Source organism: Ictidomys tridecemlineatus, chromosome 5, assembly GCF_052094955.1.
Source record: "Ictidomys tridecemlineatus isolate mIctTri1 chromosome 5, mIctTri1.hap1, whole genome shotgun sequence".
Classification (NCBI taxonomy): Eukaryota; Metazoa; Chordata; class Mammalia; order Rodentia; family Sciuridae; genus Ictidomys; species Ictidomys tridecemlineatus.
This window is the reverse complement of record NC_135481.1, coordinates 109129133-109155891: the sequence shown is the minus strand read 5'-3', so window position 1 is coordinate 109155891 and position 26759 is coordinate 109129133. Positions and strand designations below refer to the sequence as shown.

General features: G+C 44.9%; 1 protein-coding gene across 2 annotated transcripts in view; it reads left to right on the top strand.

The window, feature by feature from the left end:
- Window positions 1–26759, top strand: part of Kcnk10 (potassium two pore domain channel subfamily K member 10) — a 127271-nt gene that overhangs the window by 91877 nt on the left and 8635 nt on the right. For both annotated transcript variants that reach the window (XM_040274794.2, XM_021723721.3), the window contains exon 5: window positions 25995–26181. In XM_040274794.2, coding sequence (XP_040130728.1) covers window positions 25995–26181 — 187 coding nt within the window. The remainder of the gene's footprint in view (window positions 1–25994; window positions 26182–26759) is intronic.

The following is a 26759-nucleotide window of genomic DNA, read 5'->3' as shown; positions in this document are numbered from 1 at the left end:
GTGAAGAATATATGATCTGTGTCTTTCCTCTTCCTTCTTCTCTTCTCCTTCTTTTTTTTTTTTTTTTTGGTATGTGATTGTTCTAGCACCTTTTGTTAAAAGGACTGTCTTTTCTTCTTGTTTTGGCTTTTCTTTGTCCAAAATAACTTGACTAGCTGGGCATGGTGGTACACACCTGTAATCCCAGCGGCTTGGAGGCTGAAGCAAGAGGATCACAAGTTCGAGACCAGCCTCAGTGAGTTAGTGAGGCCCTGTCTCAAAATAAAAAATAAAATAAAATAAAAAGGGCTGGGGATGTAGCTCAGTGGTAAAGTTACCCTGGGTTCAATCTCTGGTACCCTTTACCTCCCCCCACCAAATAAAAAGATAATTAGACTCTACTTATATGTATTTATTTCTAGACTCCCTATTCTGTTCTACTAATGTATTTATTCTTTCAACAGTAGTACACTCTCTTGATTAATGTAGCTAACCTTTGAAGTCAAGAAATGTCAATTCTCTGACTTCTGTTTCTTCAATATTGTTTTGGTGGAGACTTGTTTTGTGGGAGAAAAATTTCTTAGAAATTACCTTGTAGACTTCTTTCTGTCTCGAGACCAGAATTGGATAACATGACCACTCCCACCTGCAACGGAGGTTAGGAAAGCAAATATCCGACCAAGGGCAATTGGACCTACTTAGATTCTCAAAGTTGGTCCCTCAACCATGTGCATCAGCATCCCCCAGGAACTTATTAAATGTGGAAAATCTCTGAAGGGTTGGGCCCAGCAATCTGTTTTCCAAGCTCCCCAGGTGATTCCAGTGCCTGCTAAAGTTTGAGAACCCCTGGGCTAGAGGAATGATATTTCATCTCTTGGGGGCTGAACGTATTGCCCTGATGAACAAAATTAGAATTCTATTAGCAAAAAAGAAGTTGGAGTAGGCAAATGATAGCATCTCCACAGGGCTGATTGGCAGCTGGCCACACGGACCACTCATGGGGAAAAGTTGCCTTCTCTTCCTCCCATCATAAACGAGGTGGCCTTTGGGATCCTTGGATTAGTTAGGAGAAGCTAGTTCATGCTGTGGTAACAAATAACCCCACCTTACTCCACTCCCTGCCAAGACTGATTCAGGCCAGACAACTCCCTAGGGCTTGCTGAGGCAGGGAGAGAGCTGGCAATTGCAAACTGGTTTTCACAAGGATTTTGTTACCTAGAGAGACCCCATTGTCCTGAACTAGACACATGGACCTGCCCAACTGCAGAGGGGTTATTTGGTCTCCAAGACAAGAGTGGATGGGGAAATTTGTGAGTATTAGGAATGTCGTATGTATATTCCTGGGTATGCACTGTTGGGCCCCACCCTAGTGAAAAACACTCTGGGAATTTAGATACAGATGGCATGTGCATCCCTCTTTGGGGAACACTATTATTGTGAAATTCATTTCACATCTGAGAAAATGGAGCCCATGGCTTGTCAGGCCACTTGCCTCGAGCCACACAGTGAGTTGGTGGCAAGGTCTGGATTTGAACCAGTGATCCTGCCTTTACCTCTTCCAGGTGGGCTGAAAATATTTACTGTCAGATATACTGTATTCCTCCACATCATGAAACCAATGTGGAGTTTTACATTTTTTTAAAAGCATATTGTGTTAATTAAGTTAAAAACAATTCTTCCCGGGCTTCTAGAGGGAAATCTGAGCAGTTATCAGGGGAGGATAATTATTTGGGATAAAACAGGGCTGACACCGATTGCAAAGGAGGTTCTGAAGTGAGAGGGCTCTCTCTCCCCTGCTGTGGGCTGGCTCTTTCTCTGGTCCCTGGCCGACTGTTACTTGACAGCATCCTATAGAAAAAATGGGCCAAATTTTGAACCAGATCCCACTTGCTTGTTCTAAGCTGGACTTTGGCCTCTGGGAGGAGGCTGCTGCCTCTTTCTATTGGGCTGAGCAGCAGGCTTTCTGATATTTCCTCTAAAGCCAAGGGACAATCTTTTCTTTTTTCCCCCTTGGGTCTTTCTCCCCAAGGATATGGCAGAAATGTTTAATTTGCTCTGGACCCAAAGGAATCTGGTGTAGCTGACAAATAACACATTGCCCTCGAGGTGGTGCCATGATCACTGGGTGACATTAGAGGTTGCCAATTGCTCAAGACAGGGCGATGACAATCTCAGTCTGCTAGTGATGTTCAGTTAGTGGGCTCATCCATCGCTTTGGATTGTGGGGAGCGACAGGTGGTGGAAGACAGGCTCCTGGAGACCTCTGCTACATACTTGGCGTGAGCCAAGGGAAAACTTGGAAGAATTCACTTGGCAGGAGGCTGTTTTGGGCAAGGTGTCCCTGAGCTTGCATCCAGCAGTGGAGTTAACTTGAAACTATTATTATTATTATTATTTCAAACCCATGAAAATCCCTGTTTTGGAACTGGGTTTTATTTTCAGCACTGTGGGTTTGACCACAGCTTCCGATTTGTATTAGCTGTGAAAACGTTCATTGGGCGATTAGTTACTCATACCAGTGTTGTACCCAGAAAGGCAGGGCAGGAGGGCTAGTGGTGGGCTGAGCTTTTAGTCTAAGGGCTCCATTTCAATAGCATACAAAAGATATAATATTGGTGAACTGCAGCTTCCAATTTGGTGAGAGTGCCCGTGGGTTGGTTATGTGTACATGTGAGTCTGTCTGTCCCTATAACACAGCTGTGCTAGGGCATAGCATATTATAAATTCACAACAAATAATTCAGTCAGATTAATGTTACATGGATAATGTGAGTTTATTTTTTATTAGAGAGAAGAGCCCTGGTTTTAAAGTAAATGACTGTTTTCTTACTTTCCCTAAGGGACTAGAAGGAGATGGGAGATAATTGCTTTAAAATGCAAAATAAAAGCAAATAATTTTAAAGCTTTATCAACCAGATCTCTTCTAAATTAGTTCAGGGATATTCTCTAGCTTTAATAATAGGCCCAGAATGTACATTTGGAGTGACCTACATAAATGATATCCCTAAAGCAGACTCCACAAAAGCTCTTAAAGAGTGATGGTGACACAGTTTTTCCATGAATATTTTCTTCTTTTCTGCCTTCCTCTAACAGAGAGCTCGGTGTTGGTATGATTGACATTTTGTCATGTGTATTGTAGGATGTTTAGCAGCATCCCTAGCCAGTATCTCGATGCCAGTATCATCACTATCTGTGACATGACAGCCAAATAGGTCTCCAGACATTACTAAATGTCTTCTCCGGGGTAAAATTGCCCCAGCTAGGAACAGCTCATCTGGGCACGGTGGCACATGCCTGTAATTCCGCTGTTCCTGAGGCTGAGGCGGGAGGATCACAAGTTTGAGGTCAGCCTGGGCAATTTAGGGAAACCCATTATCAAAATTAAAAGGTGTGGGGTGTGACTTAGCAGTACACACTTGCCTAGCCCATGCAATGCCCGGGTGCAATCCCTAGCCCCAGGCAGTGGGGCAGTGAGAATCATGACCTCACCTGAACGTAGGGGTGAGTGGCTCCACAGGCCCCCAGCTGCACCTGCGAATCTTCCACTCGAGCCCTGGAGTGTCTCCGTCGGTGGTTCCACGCAGTCCTCCAATGCCAGCACCACGGCCCCGCAGAACTCTCCTGTCTCACCTGGGTTCTTTGAGAGGGTTTTGGAGATTTTATTTTCTGGGAATAAGATCATTTTTTTTTTTACCAAGAAGAGAAAATACTTGTAGTCTGGACTCTGATGAATATACATAGAGTTAGATATTGTGCTGTCATTCTTCAGCAGGCAAAATTCTCTGCACTCTCTTAGCTGGCCCACAGGGACTCATTAATGTAGAATTCTTCCTTTTCTCCACGTATCTTTAGTGCCTGGCCAGAGTCCCCTTGGTGTTCCCTGTTGTCTTCTGAGATCACTGAAAGAGCTTTTAATGGCCTTGAAAATGCATCTTCGCTGTTATCTATAAACAGTCAAGCTATCAAACTATGCTTAAAATATAAGGACTTAAAATATGGACTGGATAGTGTTTAACATTTAAACGTTCTTTATGAGAGTTTTAACAGCATCTCTCTTTTTCTTTCTGGCAAATTTTGATCACCTGGGGACAGATAAAAATGGCCAGTGAAGAGAAAGTTGATAATGGCCCTGTCTTTATCTGCCTTCACAGGGTTTAACTTTATTCTGTCAGTGAGCTGAACTGGATCATGACCTCTGATTCTTCTTCACACACCTGCTGTATCTTCCTAAGCCTGGTTCATTATTAGCAAACATCTCTTTCTGGGTGTTTTCTATTCTTGGAGATGAATCTGGGATTTAGATCGCCCCTTGCTCATGTCTAATGCTGCCATGGAGCTAGTACGAGGTGGGTTTATAAAGGAGGGGCCAACTGTGCCCCCATGGCTGACTTACTCTGGCCTACCTGCACAAGAGCAGTTGTCAGTAGGGGTGTTCTCCGCCCTCTGCTTCTCCGCCCCATTGTATCACTTGGTGCAACTCAGTGCCGAAAGCAGAAGGAAACAAACAGCTCAAAGCCAAGCCTTCTGGGGAGCTGAGGCAGCTGGCCTTGTCCTCCCAAACAGTCTCCGTTTCTAAACTCAATGACTTGCCTCAGTGACTTGTTTCCTTGGTTTTGAGGACGTGGATTTTGAGGGTGTCAACACCAAAATTTTAATTCCCACTGGGGACTGAACTCGGTCTTAAATGCAGTGCCTGCTTTGCTGATAACCTGACATGTCTCTTCCTTTCTAAAATCATTTGGCTATCTCATTGTGTCATTCAGATTTTGCTGGATTTCCCTGAGGCTTCTGACATCCTTATAATCTCTCCAACCTCTGCTTTAACAGCTGCTGGGACCTTCTTTACCTTTTCTAGAAGAAAGATGGAGTACGTAGATGATGAGGTGAAAAAAAAAATGGCTGCAGTAGTCTCTTTCTAACAGTAAGAAGGTGACAGGGCTCTTTGTCCCTGAGGCCTCAGAGACCTGGCCTCGATCCTCATTCTTGCAGTAAAGTCCTTTCCAACAGTCAGTAGGTATTGACGACTGTACAAAACTCACCCAACCCGAAGATCTTTTGCACCATGAGGAGAGAACCTAAAGGGCTGCGAGTTTCACTGAGTTAGATTTTAGGGTGACTGGCTTTTGTGACGATTGCTAGCATACCTGTCAAAGATCCACTACCACAGGACGTGTGTGTATGTGTGTCGGATGTACATGGGTTAGAGCAAGGTTTTGTGTGCTGCCATCCCCTGCTGAAAGGTCACAAGGCTTGAGTCACAAGTGATGAATTTCTATTTTTGCTCTTATGCTTCCTTTCTATTTTTGCTCTTATGCTTTCTTATGCTCTTATGCTTCAATGTGTGACCTTGGGCAGGCTCTTACCCTCTTTGAACTGCAATTTCTTGGTCTGTGTAGTGGGTTAATAACGCCATTCTTACAGGATTATTGTGAAAGCACCAAGCAGAATACTTCAAACACACCAAGTGCTCCATAACTACCAGTTTCCTTCCTCCAACCTCCTCCATATTACCTTTCTTTTACTGTGTCAAGATTTAGATTCTTTTTTATTTTTTAAATATTTTTTTTGTTTTAGTTTTAGTTGGATACAATATTGTTAATTAATTGAGTTATTTGTATGTGGTGTTGAGGATCGAACCCGGGGCCTTACCTGTGCCAGGTGAGCACTGTACGGCTGAGCCACAACCCCAGCCCCGAGATTTAGATTCTTTACAAGTGAATCCAAGATGCACTGAAGAATATTTACCTTATTTAGAAAGAGAAGATGGGGAAGATCCAAGATGTGCCTTTCATTTTTTTTTTCGTCATTTTCTCTAAAACAGTTTTCAAAAACTGTTTTCAGTTTTGCTTAATCCAGTTGAGAATTATGTTGGAAGGGGAGATAGAGTTGAGAAAATCTGGGGAATGAGGGGCAAGAGATTTGTGTGAGAGAAAGAGATTAAGACTGTCCTTTGCTTCAACAATGAAGAGTCACCAATAACTGCTGAAAATGATGATAATTAGCATCTATTGAGCACTTATTAGGTATCAGGCCCTGTGATCAATGCTTTATATTCAGCATCCCTTATGAGCTCCCAAAATAACCCCGTGAAGTGGTCATACTGTCATTCCATTCTGCCTGTAAGAAACTGAGGCACAGAGAGGTTAAGTAACATGTCCATGGTCTGTCCTCAAGAGCACAAGGAAACTCTAACCCCGATGTCCTGACTGCTTGTTCTAAAGTCCTGTGCCTCATGTCCTCTTGGCTCCAGGGAGTGGTTTGAGCTCCATGTCCAAATTTTCAGGCCAATTTTGTTTCCATGCCTTCACCCAAGCCTAAACCATTGTCCAAAAGGAATTTGGTAACCTGATTTATCTATTTCTTTTCACTTTCTGTATGTTAGCCCATCCCTAAAAGAAAGTTGTCGAAGTTTTTCTGTAAGTATTGTCCAATAGAGGAAACTATCCAGAAAATTTTATGAGTACTCATTATCTGCTAGATCTTTGTCTATTGAGGAGACAATTGCTTCCTAGAATTCCAGGAGTTTTATTAATTAAAATGTTTTATAGCATTGCCTTTCAGGGCCATTGAAAGTCCAGTGTTGCTTTAGGTCCACCACATGATTACCCACATCTAAAATTAATAGGTACTTTCAAGTTATGAATTTAAAGCAAGAGTTTTATTAGCACTCACGTTTTTATTAGGATCATAAAATCAGTTTAATAGGTGTACGATTTCCCATGTTCACACGTTATCACCAATTTTCACAGGCTAGCATGTTCACACGTTATCACCAATTTTCACAGGCTAGTTTGGTTTCTCTGGAAGGCACTGATTTAATGGAATAATAATCCTTTTCTCTTTTATGGAACTCTTTTCTCTTGAAAATTATATTTCTCATTGTATTTTTTTAAAACATTTAGTTTCATGCTACTTCTGTGAGCCAAGCAAGTCATAATCTTCTGGTATAGATTCCAACAAATTTGGTTTCTGAAAACTGACAGACACTCTTAGTGAGGTCTGTCCATTGGGGAACTGGCCATATGATCTACCTGTTTATATATGAGAGAAAACATTTGACCCTTCACCTTCTGAGTTTGGCTTTTCTTCACTTAACATAAAGTCTCAAGTCCCATCCATTTTCCTGCAAATGATATAATTTCATTTTTCTTTATGACTGAATAAAACTCCACATTTTCTTTACCTACCACATTTTCTTTATCCATTTATCCCTTAGTGGACACCAAGGCTGGTTCTAAAGTCTGGCTATTGTGAAATGTGCTGCTATAGTTCTGATGACTTTAAATCTGTAAGATAAATACTGAGGTGTGGTATAGTTAGGTTGTACGGTGGTTCCATGCCTAGTCTTTTGAGGAACCTCCATACTGATTTCCTTAGTGGTCTTACTAATTTACATCCCACCCACAGTGTACAGTGTTCCTTTTTCTCCATATCTTCTCCTTCATTTATTATTGTTCATATTCTTGAAAACGACTCTTCTGACTGGTGTGAGATGAAATCTCAGTATAGTTTTGATTCGTATTTCCCTAATTACTAATCATGTTAACAGTTATCATACAGTTGTTGGCCATTTGTATTTATTTATTTGAGGAGTGTCTCTTTAATTCATTTGCCCACTTATTAATTGGGTTATTAGTGTTTTTGATATTAAGATTTTGAGTTCTTTATATATTCTGGATATTAATTCTCTGACAGAAGAGTAGCTAGCAAAGATTTTCTCCCCTTCTGTAGGTTCTCTCTTCACATACCTAGTTGTTTCCTTTGCTGCGTTTTTCAATTGGATGCCATCCCATTTATTAACCCTTGGCATTTTCTGAGCTTTACGGGTCCTATTGAGTGTTGCCTATGGCCGTATGCTGGAGTGTTGATCCTAAGGATGATTTCTAAATGACTATCATGTCTGGAGTCACTGATAAATCCCTAATAGCTTCAGGTCTTTCTGGCTTAGGGAAGGGAAAGTGGTAAAGATACACATTATTAATGAGAGAGAGGGGAGCTGATATTCTGAACCATCACCTCAAAGAGGTAACTCCCTTGGGAAGTGCCAGCAGGACAGACAGGTGTGGTCACGCAGCTGACGGCTCTGAGGGCTTTGTGTAGGGAAGGGTGGCCCTGAGCTGCAGTCTCCCAGGTGAGCCCCGTTGAGGACCTGTGCCTTCCTGTCAAGGAGACACTCTGCTGTGTGCATTTCGGTCTATTTTCTGGGAAGAGCTGCATTTGTGCATCACAGCATGTTTGGACTTACTGGCTTTCTGGGTGTCTGGGAAGGTGACTGCTGGGATTTGGGCTCTTTTACAGAGTTGCACTTCTCACCCTGTGTGTGGCGGCTCCCCAAGGGGCCTGAGGTGGTATTTTAAAAGATCAGAGAATCCTTTTGAGCATCAAGCATGGCTGGTGGACAGAATCTACAGCTTGTCTTCCTCACATATGTGTTTCCCTTTTTCAAAAGTGTATGGAGGATAGATCATCAACGATTCATTTAAATTCATTCTTTTTTTTTTTTAGGATCATGCCTCCCTTTGCAGTATCAGTTGGGACCAAAATTTCTATCGTTACAGGAGGATCATTGTTAATTTTTTAATGTTCAAAAGGGATTCCCATGCTAGGGGAGGTTGAGAACACGTGAGTTTTCAAGTCAGTCAGTGCTCTGCTTCCATGTCATTCTGGGTTTCCGTTTTTCCCCGTGGAATTAGCAATTTTGATCTGGCCATAGTCACTCTTACAAAGAGGTTCTTTTTTTCCTATAGAATGACCCCAGCTTCATTTTTTTTTCTTTATGCCTATTTTTTATTGTGTCAAAATACACACAACATAAAAAACCCTGTCATGCCCGTTCTTAAGCACAAGTTCAGGGGCATTAAGTGCGTTCACATCAGTGCTGCAGAGTTACCCTCACCATCGTCACCACCTCTCTCTGGAGCTTTTTCTTCCTTCCCAAATGAAACTCTGTACCAATTAAACAACTCTCCACCCCGATCTTCCCTCCAGCCCCTGGCAGCCACCAGGCTCCCTACTCTAGGTTCCTCATAAGTGGAACCAGACTCCAGACTGGATCCTTTTTTTTTTTTTTGGTACCAGGGACTGAACCTAGGGATGCTTAACCACTGAGCCACATCCCAGCCATTTTAAAAATATTTAATTAGAGACAGGGTCTTGCTCTGTTGCTTAGGACATTGGTAGGTTGTTGAAGCTGGCTTTGAACTTGTGATTCCCCCTGCCTCAGCCTCCTGAGCTGCTGGGATTATAGGCATGCACCACTGTGCCAGCCTCCTAGTGTGGATTCTTTTGTGTCTGGCTTATTTTATGTAGTAAGCTGTCTTTAAGCATTCATATGTGTTTTAGCATGCGTCAAAATTTCTTTCCTGTTTCAGGCTAAGTGATATTCCATTGTATGCCTATACCATATTGTGTTTATCAATTTATCTCTATTTATTTATTTAGTGGTACTTGGGATTGAACTCAGGGGCGCTTAACCACTGAGCCACATCCTCAGCCCCCCCCCACCCCTTTAAAATTATTTAGAGACAGGTTCTTAGTAAGTTGCTCAGAGCCTAAGTTGCTGAGGCTGGCTTTGAACTTGTGATCCTCCTGCCTCAGCCTCCTGAGCCGCTGGGATTATAGGCATGCATCACCACACTCAGCTTGATTTATCTCGATAGACTTTTGGGTTGTTCTTACCTTTTGGTTATTGTGAATAATGTTGTGTGAACATGGGTTTGTCAGAGTCTTTGTTTCCCATTATTTTGTACATATTTGTACAAGTGGACTTGCTGAACCATGTGGTGATTCTACAGTTACTTTTTTTGAAGGGCCGCCATACTGTTTTCTATAGTGGCTGTCCCATTTTACATTCCTGCCAGCAGTGTGCAAGCACTCCTATAGCTTCACTTCACTTCCTCAACACTTGTTATTTTCTGTTTCTTTTTTCTTTAACTTGTGTAAGCCACAAAGACAGTGTGTGATCAATTGTGATCTGACTGTCCCCAAGACATTCCCACAGCTGTCCTTGGGTTACATGGAGGGCAGAGTGGCCATGCCCTGGATCTTGCTTGGGCACCTGCCCTCACCTCCACCTGTGTCACTGTGCTTATTCACATCCTCTTCTTCCTCAGCTTCATCGTCTGCAGCAGATCTGGTAGGAGGGAGGTGGCTCAAAGCCAGGCACACCTGGGCCTCTGCATACTCAGTTTCCACCAGGCTTTTCCTTGACTTTGAAATCCTTTTATTCAGCTCACAATGACTCATTCTCCAGCTCCCTACTGCAGCTGCTCCTTGCTACCTCTCCTCAGGTCATTTTAATAAGCAGTTATCAAATAACACCTACTGTGTTCTCAACACTGTGGGGGCATGTGGCAATAAACAAGAGACTGTCCTTTTTCCCAGGGGGAAAAGAAACATGTACAAAGACCAGTGTCCAAAATACCATGCAGACTAACCCCAGGGCTAGCACAAGCAGGCTCTGCTTTCACACTGCTTCAGTGCATAAGCCCTGACCCACCCTTATCGACCACGTGACCTCAGTCTGTGCCCCATTTTCTTATTTGAAAAGGCAGGTAATGATAGCACCTGTGTCTTTTGCTACTTATTTGATGCATGAGAGCGCTGCGTGCTGCAGAGTTACCTTCAGGAAACACTCACCACTACTACAGCTCTGTTATCTCTAGGAGCCCAGAGAAGGGTTTTGTGAATTCTAGCTTGTAAATTAGATATCACACGGGCACCTGTTTTATCTTTCCAAGGAATTAAAAAGTGTAAGGCTTTGAAGCTAAGTGTGGCTGTACCTGTCTTGTCTTGCGCCCCTGTGGTACCTGCTTGGTGCTAAGCACTCTGGAGGTGAATTGGTTGGAGACACGGTCCCGGTTTGTTTCTCTGCACCCAGGGTATGTAGACTACTCAGCACCCATGACAGACCCAAAGGAGCGGGAGATGCATGCTGGTGCCACCCTCTGTCCTACCCTTCCTGGGAGAGGGTTCGGGGGTGGATGGCATTGGAGAAGCCCAAGGAGTCACAGGAAGTATAGTAACAGGGGCAGGTGGGCGGGCCTGTCTGGGGCAAAACTCCAGCCATCAGTCATTGCGTTGGCCATGACTCAGCGAGCCCTTTTCAAAGTCAAATAAAAAAAGGAAAAATACAGATGGTGGGTTGGTTGGCTCCTCCAGGGGCTCCTACGAGTGTGCCCCTGCCCTGCTGTCACGGCGGGGAAGGTCGCGCTGTCCAACCTGGGCTGCGCTTCCCTGGCTGCCACTGTTTACACAGATGCTCCACCACCTACGGAGATTCTAGTAAGAAAAGAAAACAAAATCAAAGAATGAGAAAGCATTTCTTTCAGTTGCTTGCTGATTGCCTCTCCGTCTGCTGTGCTCTTACCGAGTCCAGGACACGCCTGCCCGTTTATGCTCATAAAGCATCAAAGTGGTCCTAAAAGATACCCAAGGGAGACTGACGCCTCCTCCCCAAAGATCGCTGGTGCTTCACATCTCAACAAGGGACCCTCAGAAGATGGGTCTTGCTGAGCTCAAATGCCATCATCCTGTTTAGATGCTGTTACTTCTGCTTTCTCTCCACTCGGACTCCAGCCATGTTCCCTTTGCTCATTTTTTCCCGTTCTTTGGCAGAAATGAATTTGTGAGCCACATCAGCCCCGGGGAATGGTGGCGAGGACGGATGCAGAATTATCATTAATATTGGGCTGTCCGCCGATCCATGCCCACACACCCCAGGTCCTTTCTTACTACTGAGTAGGTGTAAGTCGTTGCTTTGGACATCTTGGATCCGCACTTTGCCTCCTAATTCTGACTCTGCTTTGTGGATTCGCTTGAGCCATTAGAAACAGGAAATCTATATTGTGCAGTCAAAAAAAATTTTTTTTTGTATGATTTTAAGCAAAGAGTACAGGGAGCTTCGGTATGATTCAGAGTTGGCACCAGGACGAACAAGAAAGCAAATATCAACATTTGAAATGAAAAGCACGCCACGTGAGCACCATATGGTGTTCTCACAGTGTTGTTACGGCTGCTTCTGGCTTTCATCCCTGACTTTGCTGTTTGTTTCTTGTCCCCCCTGCTCTTAGGAAAAAAAAAAATCTCAGTTTCCTTTAGCCTTGGTTCTGCATTTGTATTAGGTATATTTCTCCTACCCACCTTGTGGAGGCTTGTCAACCTTCTCCCCAGGGAGGAAGAGGACCTGTCCAGATGGTCACATAAATGTGTGACACCTGCTCCCATGAGCCACTGTCGGAAGTTCTAGAGCTGATGGGATTGTCCCCTGCCTGGGAGATGGGCATGCGTTGCTTCCCGCCTCCTTTTGCTTTGAAAAAAAATGATCGCACGTCTTTTTTGTGACACTTGGGGAAATGTCTTGAATTCAGATTCTGTCCTGTTAGAGAAACAAAAGAAGAAAGAACCCACCTAGCAAGTGTTGTGAAAAGCTTGTAATGATCAAAAAAAAAATTTTTTTTCATAGTGTATATTCTTTTGGGGGCGTCAAGAGCCTCTGCGATTATGTCTGGGAAGAAATCTCTGCTTTCCTCTGGGAAGTTCAAAGAAACTCTGTTTGCACTCTTTTCTCCAGATTTTTGTGTGTGATATTTATGATGCTTCAGTGTCCCTACCCTCTTGCTGTCACCTCAAATGTCGGTTTCCTAGGGTGGCACCCCCCCCCCCAACACCTCCAGTGCTACTTGCATACACCTAGAATATTGGAGTTCTTTGCTTGACACCTGCCGCCCATCAGTCTGAGAGCTGTGTGCTGCCGGGTCTCACCTGCACGGCCACCACTGTATCACCAGGTGCTAGCACAGGGCCTGGCAGCCAGGAACTCTTAACCCATAACCAGGCGAATAAATGAATTGAACATCACCAGATGTGTCCCCGTACATCTTGATATAGGAAATGACCTTGAAACCAACAGTAGTATTATTTGGAACTAAATGTCATCGGAGAGGAAAAAGACATTAACCTTTGAAGTGCAGTAATTTTGATGAAAAGGTGGCTCAGGAGGGGAGCTGCCCCCTGATCATGCTTATTATCGGCATAAGGACTTTTAGTTCATGGGATGACACCTTGAAGTGTGACCATGTAGACTTCTCAAGACGACCTTCTCAAGTACAATCTACAATTTGCTTTCACCCAGTGGTTCTGAAAACTGTAACATCCAATATCTCCTTTACTAGCAAATATTTATTAGTTTTTTTTTAAAACTACATTGAAATGAACCACTATAGACAAGGCTATTTACCCAGACACATAATTTTGAAAAATTGGAAACCATTTTTCTAGCTGTAATAGGAAGGAGAAACAAAAAGAAAGCGGTTTATAATCAAAACAGGTTTCAGTAATAGGTGCTCGGTTGTGAAGTCCTGGGAGGGCTGTTGAAGTAGCAAGCCTTCAAATCTACATGGAGTTCCAAATGTGTTCGCACCAAAAGCAGACTGTCTCAGGTGTGTTGTCCTGGTGACTGAGATGCCACCAGGGACTTTCCTCCCATGATGTGGTTTTCCAAAATAGAGAAGAACTCTCAGCGAGGTCCAACTAATCAAGATTCAGACTCCTCATATTTTACATTAGTCATTTTCTTGTAAAATTCAGCTATACTGAAGCAATACAAATTTTTTTTTATGTGTATTTATATGGACAAGGGAGTGAGTGAGGCTCTTGGCTTAGATGTTTTTTTTCTCCATGGAATATTCAAAACTTATACTAAATGTGGAATCATTCTGACTCATGGCACTGATTCTTAGCTGCAGGATGTCTGAATATCCTTGCCCCACCCACTTCGGTTCAGCAGTGCCCCTTCAGTTGACCAAAACCACCCTGAAGGATTTGCAAACTACCTCCTCGTAGGGTGTTCTCAATAGTGTTAGAAAAAACTTCCAGGAAGCCCCTGCACAACTTTCAAGAATATATATATATATATATTTCCTGGAAGAAGTTCCTGTGCTATTAATATTCCATGCAGTTTAACAAATATTTATTATGTGTGGCTGTGTGTGTGTGTGTTTGAGCATATGTGTGTGTATGTACGCACCCATCTGCCTGTGTCTATCATATATTCTTGCACTAGCATTTGATACTATAAAATTCTGACAGTTTATCTCTTGACGGAGGCATAGTTTAACTTTCTCCACAGAATAGTTTATCTTAAATAATCATGCCCTCGTCTTCTTGAGGTGCTAAAATACAGGGCCAAGTATATAAAAAAAAAATGCACCGTGGTGACCACCCAGGGCACAAGGATGAAGGAGTGCACAGTGTGACGGGGAGACACACAGACGCGTAGACAGACAGCAACACAGACCGAGTAGCTGTGCTGACGGGGAGCACGCGTGAACACAGAGGGCAGAGAAGAAACCCTAACTTCGACCAGAAGGGGTGGGGGTGGGGGTGGGGGGAAGAAATGTCAGAACTATGTTTTAAGGAATGAGAAGGAGTCTGACAAGCATTAACAAGGGAAGACCCACGACGTTCTAACAAAGGAAACTGCCTTTAAGGAGGCACAAAGCTAATAACATGGAGCTTGATGCAGGAAAAGGCATGGAGGAAACGTCAGTGCCTGTTTCTGAGTGACAGAAGGCCATCTGAAAAGCTGCCTACTGTCCAATTCCCATCATCTGACATTCTGAGAAAGGCAAAATTGTGAAGATGGTAAAAATAATCAGTGGTTAGCAGGGGTTAGTGGGGAGGGAGGGATAGGCAGGTGTAGCTCAGCAGATTTGGGGGGCAGCAACCATACTCTGTGTGTGATACTGTAGAGATGGACACATGGCATTATCCACACCCACTTGGATCTGAAATGGATCTGAAATGTCCCCCAAAACCCCACGTGCTGAAGGCTTGGTCCCCAGGGCAGCAGTGTTCAGAAGTGGGGACTTTGACAGATGATTGGGTCAGGATGGTTCTTACCTTGTCAATGGTCAATGGATTGATCCATTGATGGATTAATTTGAGGGCAGGGAATTTGCCATGAGGTGGACAGCTTTGTTCTGCCACGCACTGTTGCCATGAGGTTCTGCCTCATCACAGGCCTAGCAACAATGGAGCCAGATGACTGTGGAATGAAGCCTTTGACACCATGAGCCCAAATAAATCTTTCCTCCTTTAAGTGGGTTTTCTCAGGTATTTTGTCACAGTAGCAGAAATCTAAGACATCCATAGAATGTACAACACAAAAAGAGAACCCTAATGAAAACTATGGCCTCTGGGTGGCAGGATATGTCAGTGTAGATTCATCAGTTGCAGAAAATGTACCACTCTGATGGGGATATTGATTAAAAAAACGAGGAGGCAATGCATGTGTAGGTACAGGGAGTAAATGGGGTAGCTCTGTATTTTCCTCTTAATTTTTCTGCAAACCTAAAACTGCTCCAAAAAAATCTTTAAAAAAATGAAGGGCATAGAAACATGTCATGGTGCTGTATTTGGGCTCCAGTGAACAACCCTGTCCCTCCGGAGAGCAGACTGCAAAATAACTGCGATTATACACAAGAGAGAGGGATAGCAAGTGCTTGCCAAGAGCAGGGCTCCCCAACAGTTCTGCTCAGGAAGGGGTTGCCGCTTTCCGTAGGAAGAGGAGGTGGCACAGAGGGGTGGGCAGGATGCAATTACTCAGATGGAACAAGACCAGGTGCTCATGGCTTCTACTGCCACCTTTGGCAAATGTTGCTGGGATTCTGAAGGCTCGGGCAGGGCCCATCTCTATTATGGCACCACAGGGAGGATCTAACCCCTTTCTTTTGTAGGTTCTCTTCAGGGGTGCGGCTCTCACCCTTTTTCCCAGAAGGAGCACAAAACGGTGTGATAGTCAAGGGCATGGTGCTGTTGGTTCCTGGGGGAGCCGCTGGGATGCTCATGGACACAGTGATTGGTTTCTCTTTCCCTCTTCTCCTCCTGCTTTCTAGCCTTATGCTCTCTCCATGTCTCCCCTTTTACTTCTCTTTTATTAAAAAGATTACAAAGAGAATGCATGGGGATTGCAGGGAGGAGTACAGAGGAGAAAATCAAATCACACGACTATCCTTTTTCCAAAGAGATCCACCATGAACGTGCTGAGCATTGGGCCTCTGGACTTCCCCAGCATCTACCTGCCTGCTAGCAGCCCCCCTCCCTCTTCCCTTTCCACGTTTCCCTGCCCTCTGGGAATGGCAGGACTCCTCACTGTGTGCACCAGTGCCAGTTCTGGCTGCAGCCTGCGCCTCCTCTAGGTTACTCCATCAGCTTGTGGATTGCAGGTCTTGGCTCTGACCACAGACTCTTCTTGGCAGTGCTGCTAACGGGGGATGTTACTGCCTGCCGGCCTGTGGACCCTGTTCCCCCATAACATGGGATCCCTGAGGCAGGTACAACCCCTTCCACACTGTGATGAGTCCAGCTGTGCCTCTTCACAAGACTTCTTCAGATTTAGGAATGGCAGAGGGATATTACCCACAGTGATGGTCACATCTGGTTATAGTTCTGGCTGTTCATGGAGACCAGGATCCCAGGCCTGTCACCGAGGTGCTCAGTTGGGCTGTGTCCCTGACCTGCCTCCAAGTGACTGAAACCATCTGAGTGGCTGTTATACTCAGGCAGCCCAATTTAAGCAGAAAGGAAACATTTTAAAGAGGATATTAGACAACTGTCATCTCCCTGGAATGACGGGGGAGTCAAATTTGGAAGGTACTCATTCAAGAACGGTGGCCCAAACAGTACCATGAAATCTGGGTAACCCACCTGCAAAATGGGATGTGATACAACCATTGTTGCCACCAGCCCCAGAAGGGATGCCACTTGGTCCCCGCTTCTTTCTATGTCCCTGGTGGATTGTCTACTGTTGCCATCAGCCCTTCTCACACAGAAGCTCCTACCTGGTGCTGTTCAACTCCACCTTGATCATGGGCAAAGATCCCCTTCGTCTCCACCTCACACAGGAGTCCAAGTCTCTCGTCCTCTATTCAGGCAATTTAGGAGGATCCGGGGCCCTGGAGAAGGGGGCTTGCATGGCGCCCACACTACACAAGCTCTGCACCTAGTCTCCTCCACTTTCTCTTTAGTGTTCGAGATTGGAGGCTCTGTGGGTGCCTCGGAAGACTGTGTCTCTCTGCCGTCCTTCCTGTCCAGGCTGAGTGGCCGTTCCGCCTTCTCTCTGTCCACCCCTAGCCCAGTCTCACCTCGTCCCTGGGGGTAAAATGTGGTTCTGCAAGCTTCCCCCAGTGAATGCCACCCCTCATTGAGGAGAAGTCCTCGCAGGACCAGGAGTGAAAAAGAGGGGGAGGGAGACGGAGAAACCATCAGATGAACACTGTCACATCTGTGTCACTGTGTGGCTCTAAGTTGGACTTTTGTCTTTCTTTGGGGGTGCCTACGGCATGGCTCGTGTCCTCACAGCAAGAGAGACTGGGAAAGTGAGTAGCTGGTTATTTTTCAGCTTTTGGGCTGGGAGGAGGTCTCTGTCTTTCACCAGTCTGCAGAAGGGGGTTAAATGATGGGTAGATGGAAAGAAGGACCAGCATCCTCTCCAGGGGTCATGCTCCGCGATCTCGTGAGCTCAGTTCCATCACAACCCAGTAGTCGTACGGCTTGGTGACCTATGGAACAGAGCCTGTACCTCTCTGTTAGACACTTTGTCGGGGAACAGAGTGATCTAAAACTGGGAATACTTTTCTGAAGAAAATATCTGCAATGATAATACCTAAGGGTAGACCACTGTTGACTGCTTTATCTCATGGCGTCTGTATCCTGGAGCCAGAGTTTTGCAATGCCCACATTTGCTTTCATGTGCACGGAAGGTAAAAATATACTTTAATCATATTAAACTCTTTTCCAGGGTTTGTATGTAACGTAATTCTTTTAAAAGAAAAAAATATATATAACCAGTAACTAAAAACCAGGACTTCTGTTATGTGTGTTCAATGATTCAGGGAGGTTTCTGCCTAGCCACTCTGATCAAATCCCTCCTAAAATAAGAACAATGATACTCTTTAATCATTGCAGATGAACAAAAGATTAATAAACAGATAGATTATGTGTTTATTTATTTGTCCACAATCCACGCCAACTTGGAACCTAGAACCTCCCTGAGGCATTTGTAAGCAACTTGGATGAGATCCGAAGAGGACAGATCTCTCCGGTTGACAAAGTATCCATCTTGGATGATTCTGCTGTGAGGCTGTAAATGCAGATTTCAGGAGCAGAAAACAGCCAGTGTAAACAAAATGCGAGTTCACTGGAACTTCTTGGTCTCCTCGCAAGGCTGTTTCTCTCCAACACTAATCTTGTACCTTGGATCATTTGTAGCTACTCCCTTTCCCATGAGTGGTGGCATCTTGAGGTATGGATGATGAATACGGGCACTGTGACGGGAAAACAGCTCAACGGTGCCTTTTGGCCTCTTCTCTCACTTTGTGAGGTCATTTCATGGGAAATTACATATTATGCATTTGCCTTTGTGACATTTAACGCTTATCTTGCCTCCTCCAGCTCCATGAGCTTGGGGCCCATTCTGAAGTCAGCACAATACCCGGCAGAGGATGGTGCATGATGAACATGAACTGACTGAAGGGAAGTCACAGAGCTCAACTGCCTTCATCGCTGGAAAAATATCCTGCTTAAAAATTTTCTCAGCTCTGGATGTTTCTGTTGATTTCCCTCAAAGCAGGGATTCTCAGTTTACACTCTCTCTCCATCTACAAAGCGGTACTCTCTTCTTACCTAACCTGTTCCCAGTAGAAGTAGAAAGCTCATGCATAGCTCTTTCTCTCTTCTCTCCATTTTATTTCTATCTCTGAAACAATCAGCACAAGCTTAGGCGAGAGGCCTTCTTATACCTTAAGGAAAATTCTAGATCCCTGTGCAAGGGTCTGGTCCTTCCCAGACTGCTGCACCCAGGGCTCAGGCTTCCTTAAGGGCTTTCCCAAATGCCATACCTCCTTGTAGGAGAGCACCCTCAGCAGCAGACTCACTGCAATCTTGTTCTTACATTTTTGCTTTTAATTATGTGTTCCTTCCTGGTGAACATCCACCGTCTACAGAAGGCAGGTTGCCTTCCCTTTAGGGGAACTTACTGAGCAGCAGATGGTCTCAACTGTTCCCTCCTTCACAGTGAATAATCCAAACTCTCAAGAACTTTGCATGGTGAAATCAGCAGAGTCCTGACTTGGTCAGTCTGTCAGATGTTGCAGAGTTAGAAGCTGATGGAAGACTTTATGCTAAAAAAAAAAAAAAAAAAAAAAAAAAAAAAAAAAAAAAAATCTTCGTACCAGGAGTACTGGTGTGTGTGTGTGTGTGTGTGTGTGTGTGTGTGTGTGTGTGTGTGTGAGTTGAGATGATCTGGCACTTTGAAAGGGTTCCATAGGTAGTGTCCCCTCTTTCCCACCCCAGGTCTGAGCTGCTTAGAAATAAGATAAAGGAGATGACAGATGGAAGCTTAATATTGCTCTACTCTCAATACTGGAGAATATGACATATCTGTGGCCAGGTGGGTTTCCTAATTCAACCCTAGAATTAGGGGATCACAAGGGGCACTTTAGGGGGGGAAATTTCAGCCCCAAAATGAAGGGGAGAGGAAGAGGGTGAGTGCACGGTTCCTGGGTCAAAATAAGAGCTGAGTGGCCTTGGTGTTGCCCTGGGTGGAGCTTCCTGTACAAGGAAGGAAACAGTGAGGTGTGTGTGGGGGGGTGAGCGTTTATCCTGTGGGGGATCTTATGCCCTCTCTGTGGTGCCCTGCTCAGCCAGTGAGCTGTGGCCTTGAGCCTTGTTAGCAGTGGAAGAGAAGAGTGAGTCCTCCTTTCAGCTGTCTATAGCTGGGGTTTTATTGCTGTAGTATTATTGCATGCTGTGTGTTCAAAGGGGGGGAGGGACATTGTTTCTCTTGCTGCTGAAATCGGGGTGGACTACACTTTAGAGTCTGCATAGGTGAGCAGCTGGGCAGGGCATCGGTCAGGACTTGGTCCACATGGATCAATAGCAGGTGGCCTTCTTTCCTTTCCACGGACCTCCCTTTCATGCACCAACTAAAGAGAAGGCCTGTTCTTCACGGAGGCCTGGTCTGCATGCTTCCTACATGTAACATGATTGGCTCATGGGCCATTCCAGCCTCTGGGACGTGGCTTTAGAAGCTTGGTTAACAATGCTCCACAGGTCATCCACTACAGTTGGCACACACCAGAGATACAAGAATATCATTCTTTTCGTCTCTCCCAGGTGATGGAGAATAAAAAACAAACATTGGAATGTTATTAGATACTAAATTTTGCCTTCAGTATTTACCAGGGCAGGATGTCATGATGGGCACCTGACACAGGATTTTCAGCTGAAGACTCAGGTGTTGCTAGCCTTCCCCGGCTTCTGGAATTGGTGTTCATGAAGAAAGATCCTAACTTTCCTCTCTCTTTCTCTCTCCGTTGCCACATCCTCTGCAACTGGAGCAGGCTTTGGCATATGAAGTTCTTAGGAATGATGTGCTGGATGAATTAACCAGTTGAGTTTTGAATGCAAAATCGTGTGTTCCAGTAACATATTATTTTCAAATGTTAACAGTCACCAACTTTCAAAGATTTTCATTAAAATCTTCCCAGAGTGAAACAGCTCAAGAGTTTTTAATTTCTGTGAACTTAAACTTCATCCCAGATGCACCTACATTGTCAGACCAGTGATGAATTGGCCAATCTGCTTCATGTTGCAGTGTGACTCAGAGGCTGGATATAACTCCTTTTTTTAAAAAAAAATGTAGATATTATGCATTTGTGTACTCAGCTTTGGAGTAGGACATATCCAGCGGTCTCCATGGAGATTTTACTACACTGTTCTCACTGATGTGTTGTTTATCCACCACAGAGATGAATAGCAGACATTTAAAAGCTCTCTTCAAGTTTATAGAATTGCTGGTTGTGATGCTGAAACTATTAGCTGTAAAGGGACCTTTTAGAAAAAATAAAAACCATAATAATGTAAGAAAACAAACTCAATTCTTTTGTGAGACAGTCCCCTGTCCCTATTATCTTTCCATTTTGAGAAGTTATCCTTGGTTCAGTTGTATTACCATGGTGACAAGTTTGCATTTCGACCAGACCTAACTATAAACTAGGGCTCTGCCTCTCTAGCTCCTGTCCTAGGATTTTTATTGCTGTGTCTTTTGAATATGAACTCTCCAGTGTCCTGGCTGAAAATCACACCCTCCCCCAGCCACCACCCCCAAAGTGTTCAGACAAAACCATCTGGAGTGTTAATGTTAGAATTCTAAGAAATCCCACAAAGATGCGAAGAGGGGAGAGTACTAGAGAAGAGTACAAATCAGATGGAAAAAAAAAAAAAAAGAGCCCACAAAGGAACAGATATATTTGTGTTCTTTAAAATAAAACGGGTAAGTCAACACAAACAGGCAGGGAATTGTGCTCGGTGATAATTAGCCGTGTGGCTCAGCCCTCTGAGGTCTGAACGAGTAAACACAGCTTGAGTTGTCCATGTTTACATCCCTCTCTCCAAGGGGACCTCTGAGTGCTGGTTATTTGCTCCTTGGGATAATTGCATATATAATTTTTTTGCCAACTAAATAAACTCTCCAGGAGATGGATTTTGAGTTCTTCAGAAATGCCTACAGCCAGCATGGGTCAGGGATGGGAGATGGTTTTGCTCGGTATTATTTGTGCAAGGAGCAGGAAAGAACCCATCATCTGCTCTAACCAAATCAACAAAGTGTGAGGACAAGATTGGAGCAGCAGGAGACAAGGAGCCTGTCGCATCTGCCTGAGTATCATCATATCAAACCCAGACAGCAAAGATGGTCGCCCGAGGACACCTTAGCTCTCTTAGATGTGGGCTCCTGAGAGTTCTGTGGGATGCTCTCTTACAGTTAAACGAGCAGCATGATTTTGCTTAGCAACTGTGCGGCGGGAGCCCTGCTCTGTTAGTAAGTGGCTTGGGCCTCGGGGCTGGGGGAGGCAGAGGGGACACGCACGACCCGTGTCTCTCGGGGGTCCTCTGCAGCTGGTTCCTGATGTCCCAGGCATTGACTTCAATTCTGAGCAGTTTTAGAAGGATGCTAAAAAGTGAGGGGGAAATAAATTGAAAGACAAAATCTTCCAGAATGGCGAGCTGAGAGTGTCCGAGAGCCGAGTGTGGAGTTGGCACTGACAGACCAGGGAAGAAGGAGGACTTCCCCAAAGGAGGTACTTATAGGAGATAATGATCCAGGAAGGCACAACCAACACAGACCTCCCGAAGCTACACAGAGATTCTCTTCAGTCAGATATGAGGGAACATTCCTTAGCAGCAAAGAGAAACACTTAATCTGGAACTGCCGACATCTAAAGCCAGAGTTCAGCTTTTACAATAAAAATGCCTGTAAAACCACTTAACCAGACCCAGTGCTAAGCTTTTTTACACATATTTTGTTTTACACGTATTTAATCTTCCAAACTTCCCGGATAGGTTGGGTTCTTTTATCTCCATTTTATTGGGGAAGAAACTAATGCACAGAGAGGCTGAGCACCTTGCTTGAAGTCACCCAGCTCTCTAGCAGCAGGGACAGGACTGTCTCAGGCAGTCTGCTCCTAGACTCCATGTTCTCAAACACCATTCCACAGTAGGAGCTAATGGGAATCAGTGGCCTGAACACGACACGTGAGATGGTTTGTGGTTCTGTGGTGAAGGCTACAGTTTAAAAACGTTGGATGGAAGCAACAGTTTTGTTGTTGTTAATGTCTAGGTGGGCAGCAAAGAGCAAGAGTGTCCAGAATAACAGATAAAGCCTGCGCCCACACATTATCTGTTTATAACGAAGTACGGGGAAACACATATTTTCGTGCATCCACACAGGTTTGTGAGATATTTATTTCTTGTTACGGTTTAGATATGAGGTGTTCCCCAAAAGCCCACGTGTGAGACCATGCAAGAATGTCCAGGGGTGAAATGATCACGTTATGAGAGCTGTCACCTAATCGGCGGATTAATCCACTAGCATGGATTTACTCTAGGGTGGTAGCTGTAGGCAGGTAGGGGTGACTGGAGGAAGTAGGTCACTGGGGATGTGCCTTTGGGGTTTACATTCTGTCCCTGGTGAGGTGAGCTCTCTGCTTCCTGTCTTGTCATATGTTCTGAGCTGTTTTCCTCTGCCACTCCCTTCTGCCATGAAGTTCTGCCCTGCCTCACCTTGCTCTGGCCCAGAGCAAGGGTCAGGAGACCACGGACTGACCCTCTGGAACTGTGAGCCAAAATAAACTTTTCCTCTTCTAAGTTGTTCTTGTTGGGTGTCTTTGGGTCCCAGCAGCGAAAAAGCTGACTCAAACATGAAGACACTTAAAACACCCCAGATAATTAAAACGCTCCAAGCATTTTCTGAGCACCGCCCTTGGGTACCTGGGAGAAGCAGCCCAGGGACACGCTGGTTGGCTCGGGTGGTGAGCCGAGAAGCGTTCACCTTGCTGATCAGTTCTCCAGTAGACACTGCAGTCAAGACGCCAGCATCTAGCCTTGGTGACACTTTCTCTTCCTCCAGTCAAACCCACTCCGGGCCAGTCACTGTCGTTCCCTGGCCTACCTCAGCTTCCCGTGTGCTTCACGCGCGTCTTTGCCAGTCTCAACCTCATTTAGTTTGCAGTTGCACTCACATCCTAATTTATGACTTAACAAGCGTCTCATAAACATTTAATTCACTTTAATTTCATTATGCGTGTGAGGAGGGCGATTTGTAGAAGGGGAGACGTTGGTTTCCCGTTTGCCAGCAATTAGATGAGCTTAATGATCTACGCTGCAGCCTCCTTGTGGGCTTTGAACTTTGCCTGCATGTCTACAAACAAAACTCGCCTAATAAGTTCCTGGGTCCCCAGAGGGGCTCAGCTGCCCTCACAAAGCCCTGCCTTCGTATCTGATGTGGAAATTCATGAGAGGGCAGAACATTCCATATGGTGCTCAGGTAATTCATCTTGTCACGATTCTTTCATGTGTGGAAAAAAAATTTGATGTTTTCATATGCAGTTTCAACAACATCAACAGATTGTGATTTTTTTTTCCTAAATGGCTTTTTTGAGGAGATAAGGAGAGGGGGCAGTGGAAGAGTACAGATCCCATTTGATAGACTGAGCACCCTGCCAGGAGTCCAAGCGCATGACTCCTTTGTATATTTCTTTGACTTTCCTGGACGGATCACCCAGTGGCTAGTTCTTCTCTCAGTCTTCCTTCCCAGAAGGGGTTCAGGGTGAGTCTGGTGTCCCGTGCGAGGGAGCCCAGCTTGGCTTGGTTTGCCGAGTTGCTGAATAACTTGGAAAACTGTTTCCATCTTTGTGCACCAGACTGAGGGTTAGCTCCACCAGAATTCTAATCTTAGCTCTGTCTCTCTGTAGCAGCAGCATTTTCATGCAAGTCCCCTTACCCCTGTGGGCACTCGTTTTGTATCAAGCCTCTTCTCTGCTCTGTGGTTCTTGGCCTTCTGACTCACCAGAAGGCCGTGAATAGGCAGACTGTGTGATAAAGATTTCCTGTGTCGATAGCTCCAAGTGCAGTTGCTTTTCCTAAAATCAATTTAGGCAATATAGACAGACCATGCACTCTGGTATTGAACATACATTTCTTTTTAAAATTAATTTCTTCTTGGTACATTACAATTGTACGTAATGGTGGGATTCATTGTGATATATTCAGATATGCAGGTAACATGAACTTGGTCAATTCCACTCCCCAGTGTCTTCCCTTTCCCTCCCCCTCCCTCTTCCTCTCCTCTACCAGTCTCCTTCTAATTTCATGAGATCCCCCTTCATCTTTTTTTTTCTTCTTTTCTCTCTAGCGTCCACCTGTGAGAGCAGACATACAGTCCTCTCTGAGTCTAGCTTGTTTTGCTGAACGTGATGCTCTCAAGTCCCATCCATTTTCCAGCAAATGATATAATTTCACTTCTTTTTATGACTGAATAAAGCTCCATTGTGTTATATACATCACATTTTCTTTATCTATGCACCCGTTAAACATATATTTCATTTATTTATGACAGCATGTGGTTCCAAGGACCCCTGATGACAATCTTCAGCGTCAATTCTGAGAGTTTGGAAAAGACCCGGAGGGTCGTTCCACCAAAAGGCCGCACCATGTTCTGGGCGCATGGAGGCGCTTCCCAGTGACGCTGTCTGTCTGTCTACCTCTCACCCCCTGACATGAGTCCTTTGCCCCCATATCAGTCTAATTCCCATTCTTAAAAGTATGTTTGCCACCAAACTGCTGACTCTTTCAAGAAAAAGTTACCATGAGCTGAAGCTCCTTCTGCCCCTTTAGACAGTGACCCTGTCATTCTGAGCCCTGTCCTGTTTCTTCTGGGCCCACATACGCGAAGGACGCAGCACCAGCTCAAACAATTATATTTAAAACAAAAGTGTGTGATAATGTACAGCCTCCGTGTGGGGAAAGAGGTTGCAAAAACACCAGTGCTTGGCCTGAGTTGTCACAAATGAGGATGGATGTGGCTATGTTTTCCCTTTCATGCAAACACTGGGGCCTGATTCCATTTTTTTTTTTTTTTTGGTGAAGAATGTTGGCGACCATCCCATTACCTCTCATAAGCCAATCAGGTCTTTCTTTCCCTCAGCATATTCTTTGAAAAACTAGTCAGGGAAACTAGATGTAATCCATCACTGCCAGTGTGGAAAGAGCTCCGTCCCCCTCCCCCTTTCTCCCTGAGGGAGGGGTCGGTGATGCCCCGTGAGGCATGGCAGCAAGCCTTTCTTGAGAAAGAACTGTGTTTGCACTAGTGAGGGAGTGAGAATCAGTATGGGGGCTGCAACTGTAGGATCACAAAAGGAGAATTCAAAGTGTGAACTAAGCGTGACCTGGTGTGCAAAAAAGGCGTCAATTTTGAGGAGCCTCGGATCCTCCTGGATCACCTGAAAACTTGTATGTGTGTGCGTTTTTCTAGGAGAGAGACCGCAGCTTTCACCAGCTTCCCTCAGAGCAGCCTATGATTGAAGAAAGCTTAAAAGCCACTGACCTGTGCATCTGTCTTCTGAATCCAGGCTGAAGCCACTGACTTGCCTATCGGTATTTCTCCTTTGCTCTTCCTAGAAAAAGCAAGTGAGTCAGACCAAGATCCGGGTCATCTCAACCATCCTGTTCATCTTGGCTGGCTGTGTTGTGTTTGTGACGATCCCTGCTGTCATTTTTAAATACATCGAGGGATGGACGGCCCTGGAATCCATTTATTTTGTGGTGGTCACTCTGACCACGGTGGGATTTGGTGATTTTGTGGCAGGTAAGCACCCTGGGCATCCCAGTCACTGGGGTCCCGGTGGGAAAAAAATGATCTTGTTTTTTTTAAAATCACAATAGCAGATATTTGCGTAGAAGCCAATGAAAATGATTCCATGTCACCACTGCCGGGCACAGGTTCATTTCAAACCACTTTGTCCTATGTGATGTAAAGAGCAGAGGTTTTTTGGGGGGAGGGGGTGGGAGGTGGGTACCAGGGATTGAATCAGGGGCACTCAACCACTGAGCCACATCCCCAGCCCTATTTTGTATTTTATTTAGAGACAGGGTCCCACAGAGTTGCTTAGCACCTCGCTTTTGCTGAGGCTGGTTTTGAACTCATGATCCTCCTGCTTCAGCCTCCCGAGCCACTGGGATTATAGGCGAGCACCACCACACTTGGCGGCAGAAGAAAAGAAAGTCAGCCTCCTTCTTCTTGGGATGCTTAGTGCCCATTTATGAATTATGCAAGAGCAGAATGAATTTCTCAGAAATCTAGGTCCTATCAGTTGTGTTAAGGGAGCTTGAATCAACTCACGAAGGCTGTATTTCCACAAGGCAAGTATCAAACTTGAGAGAAGT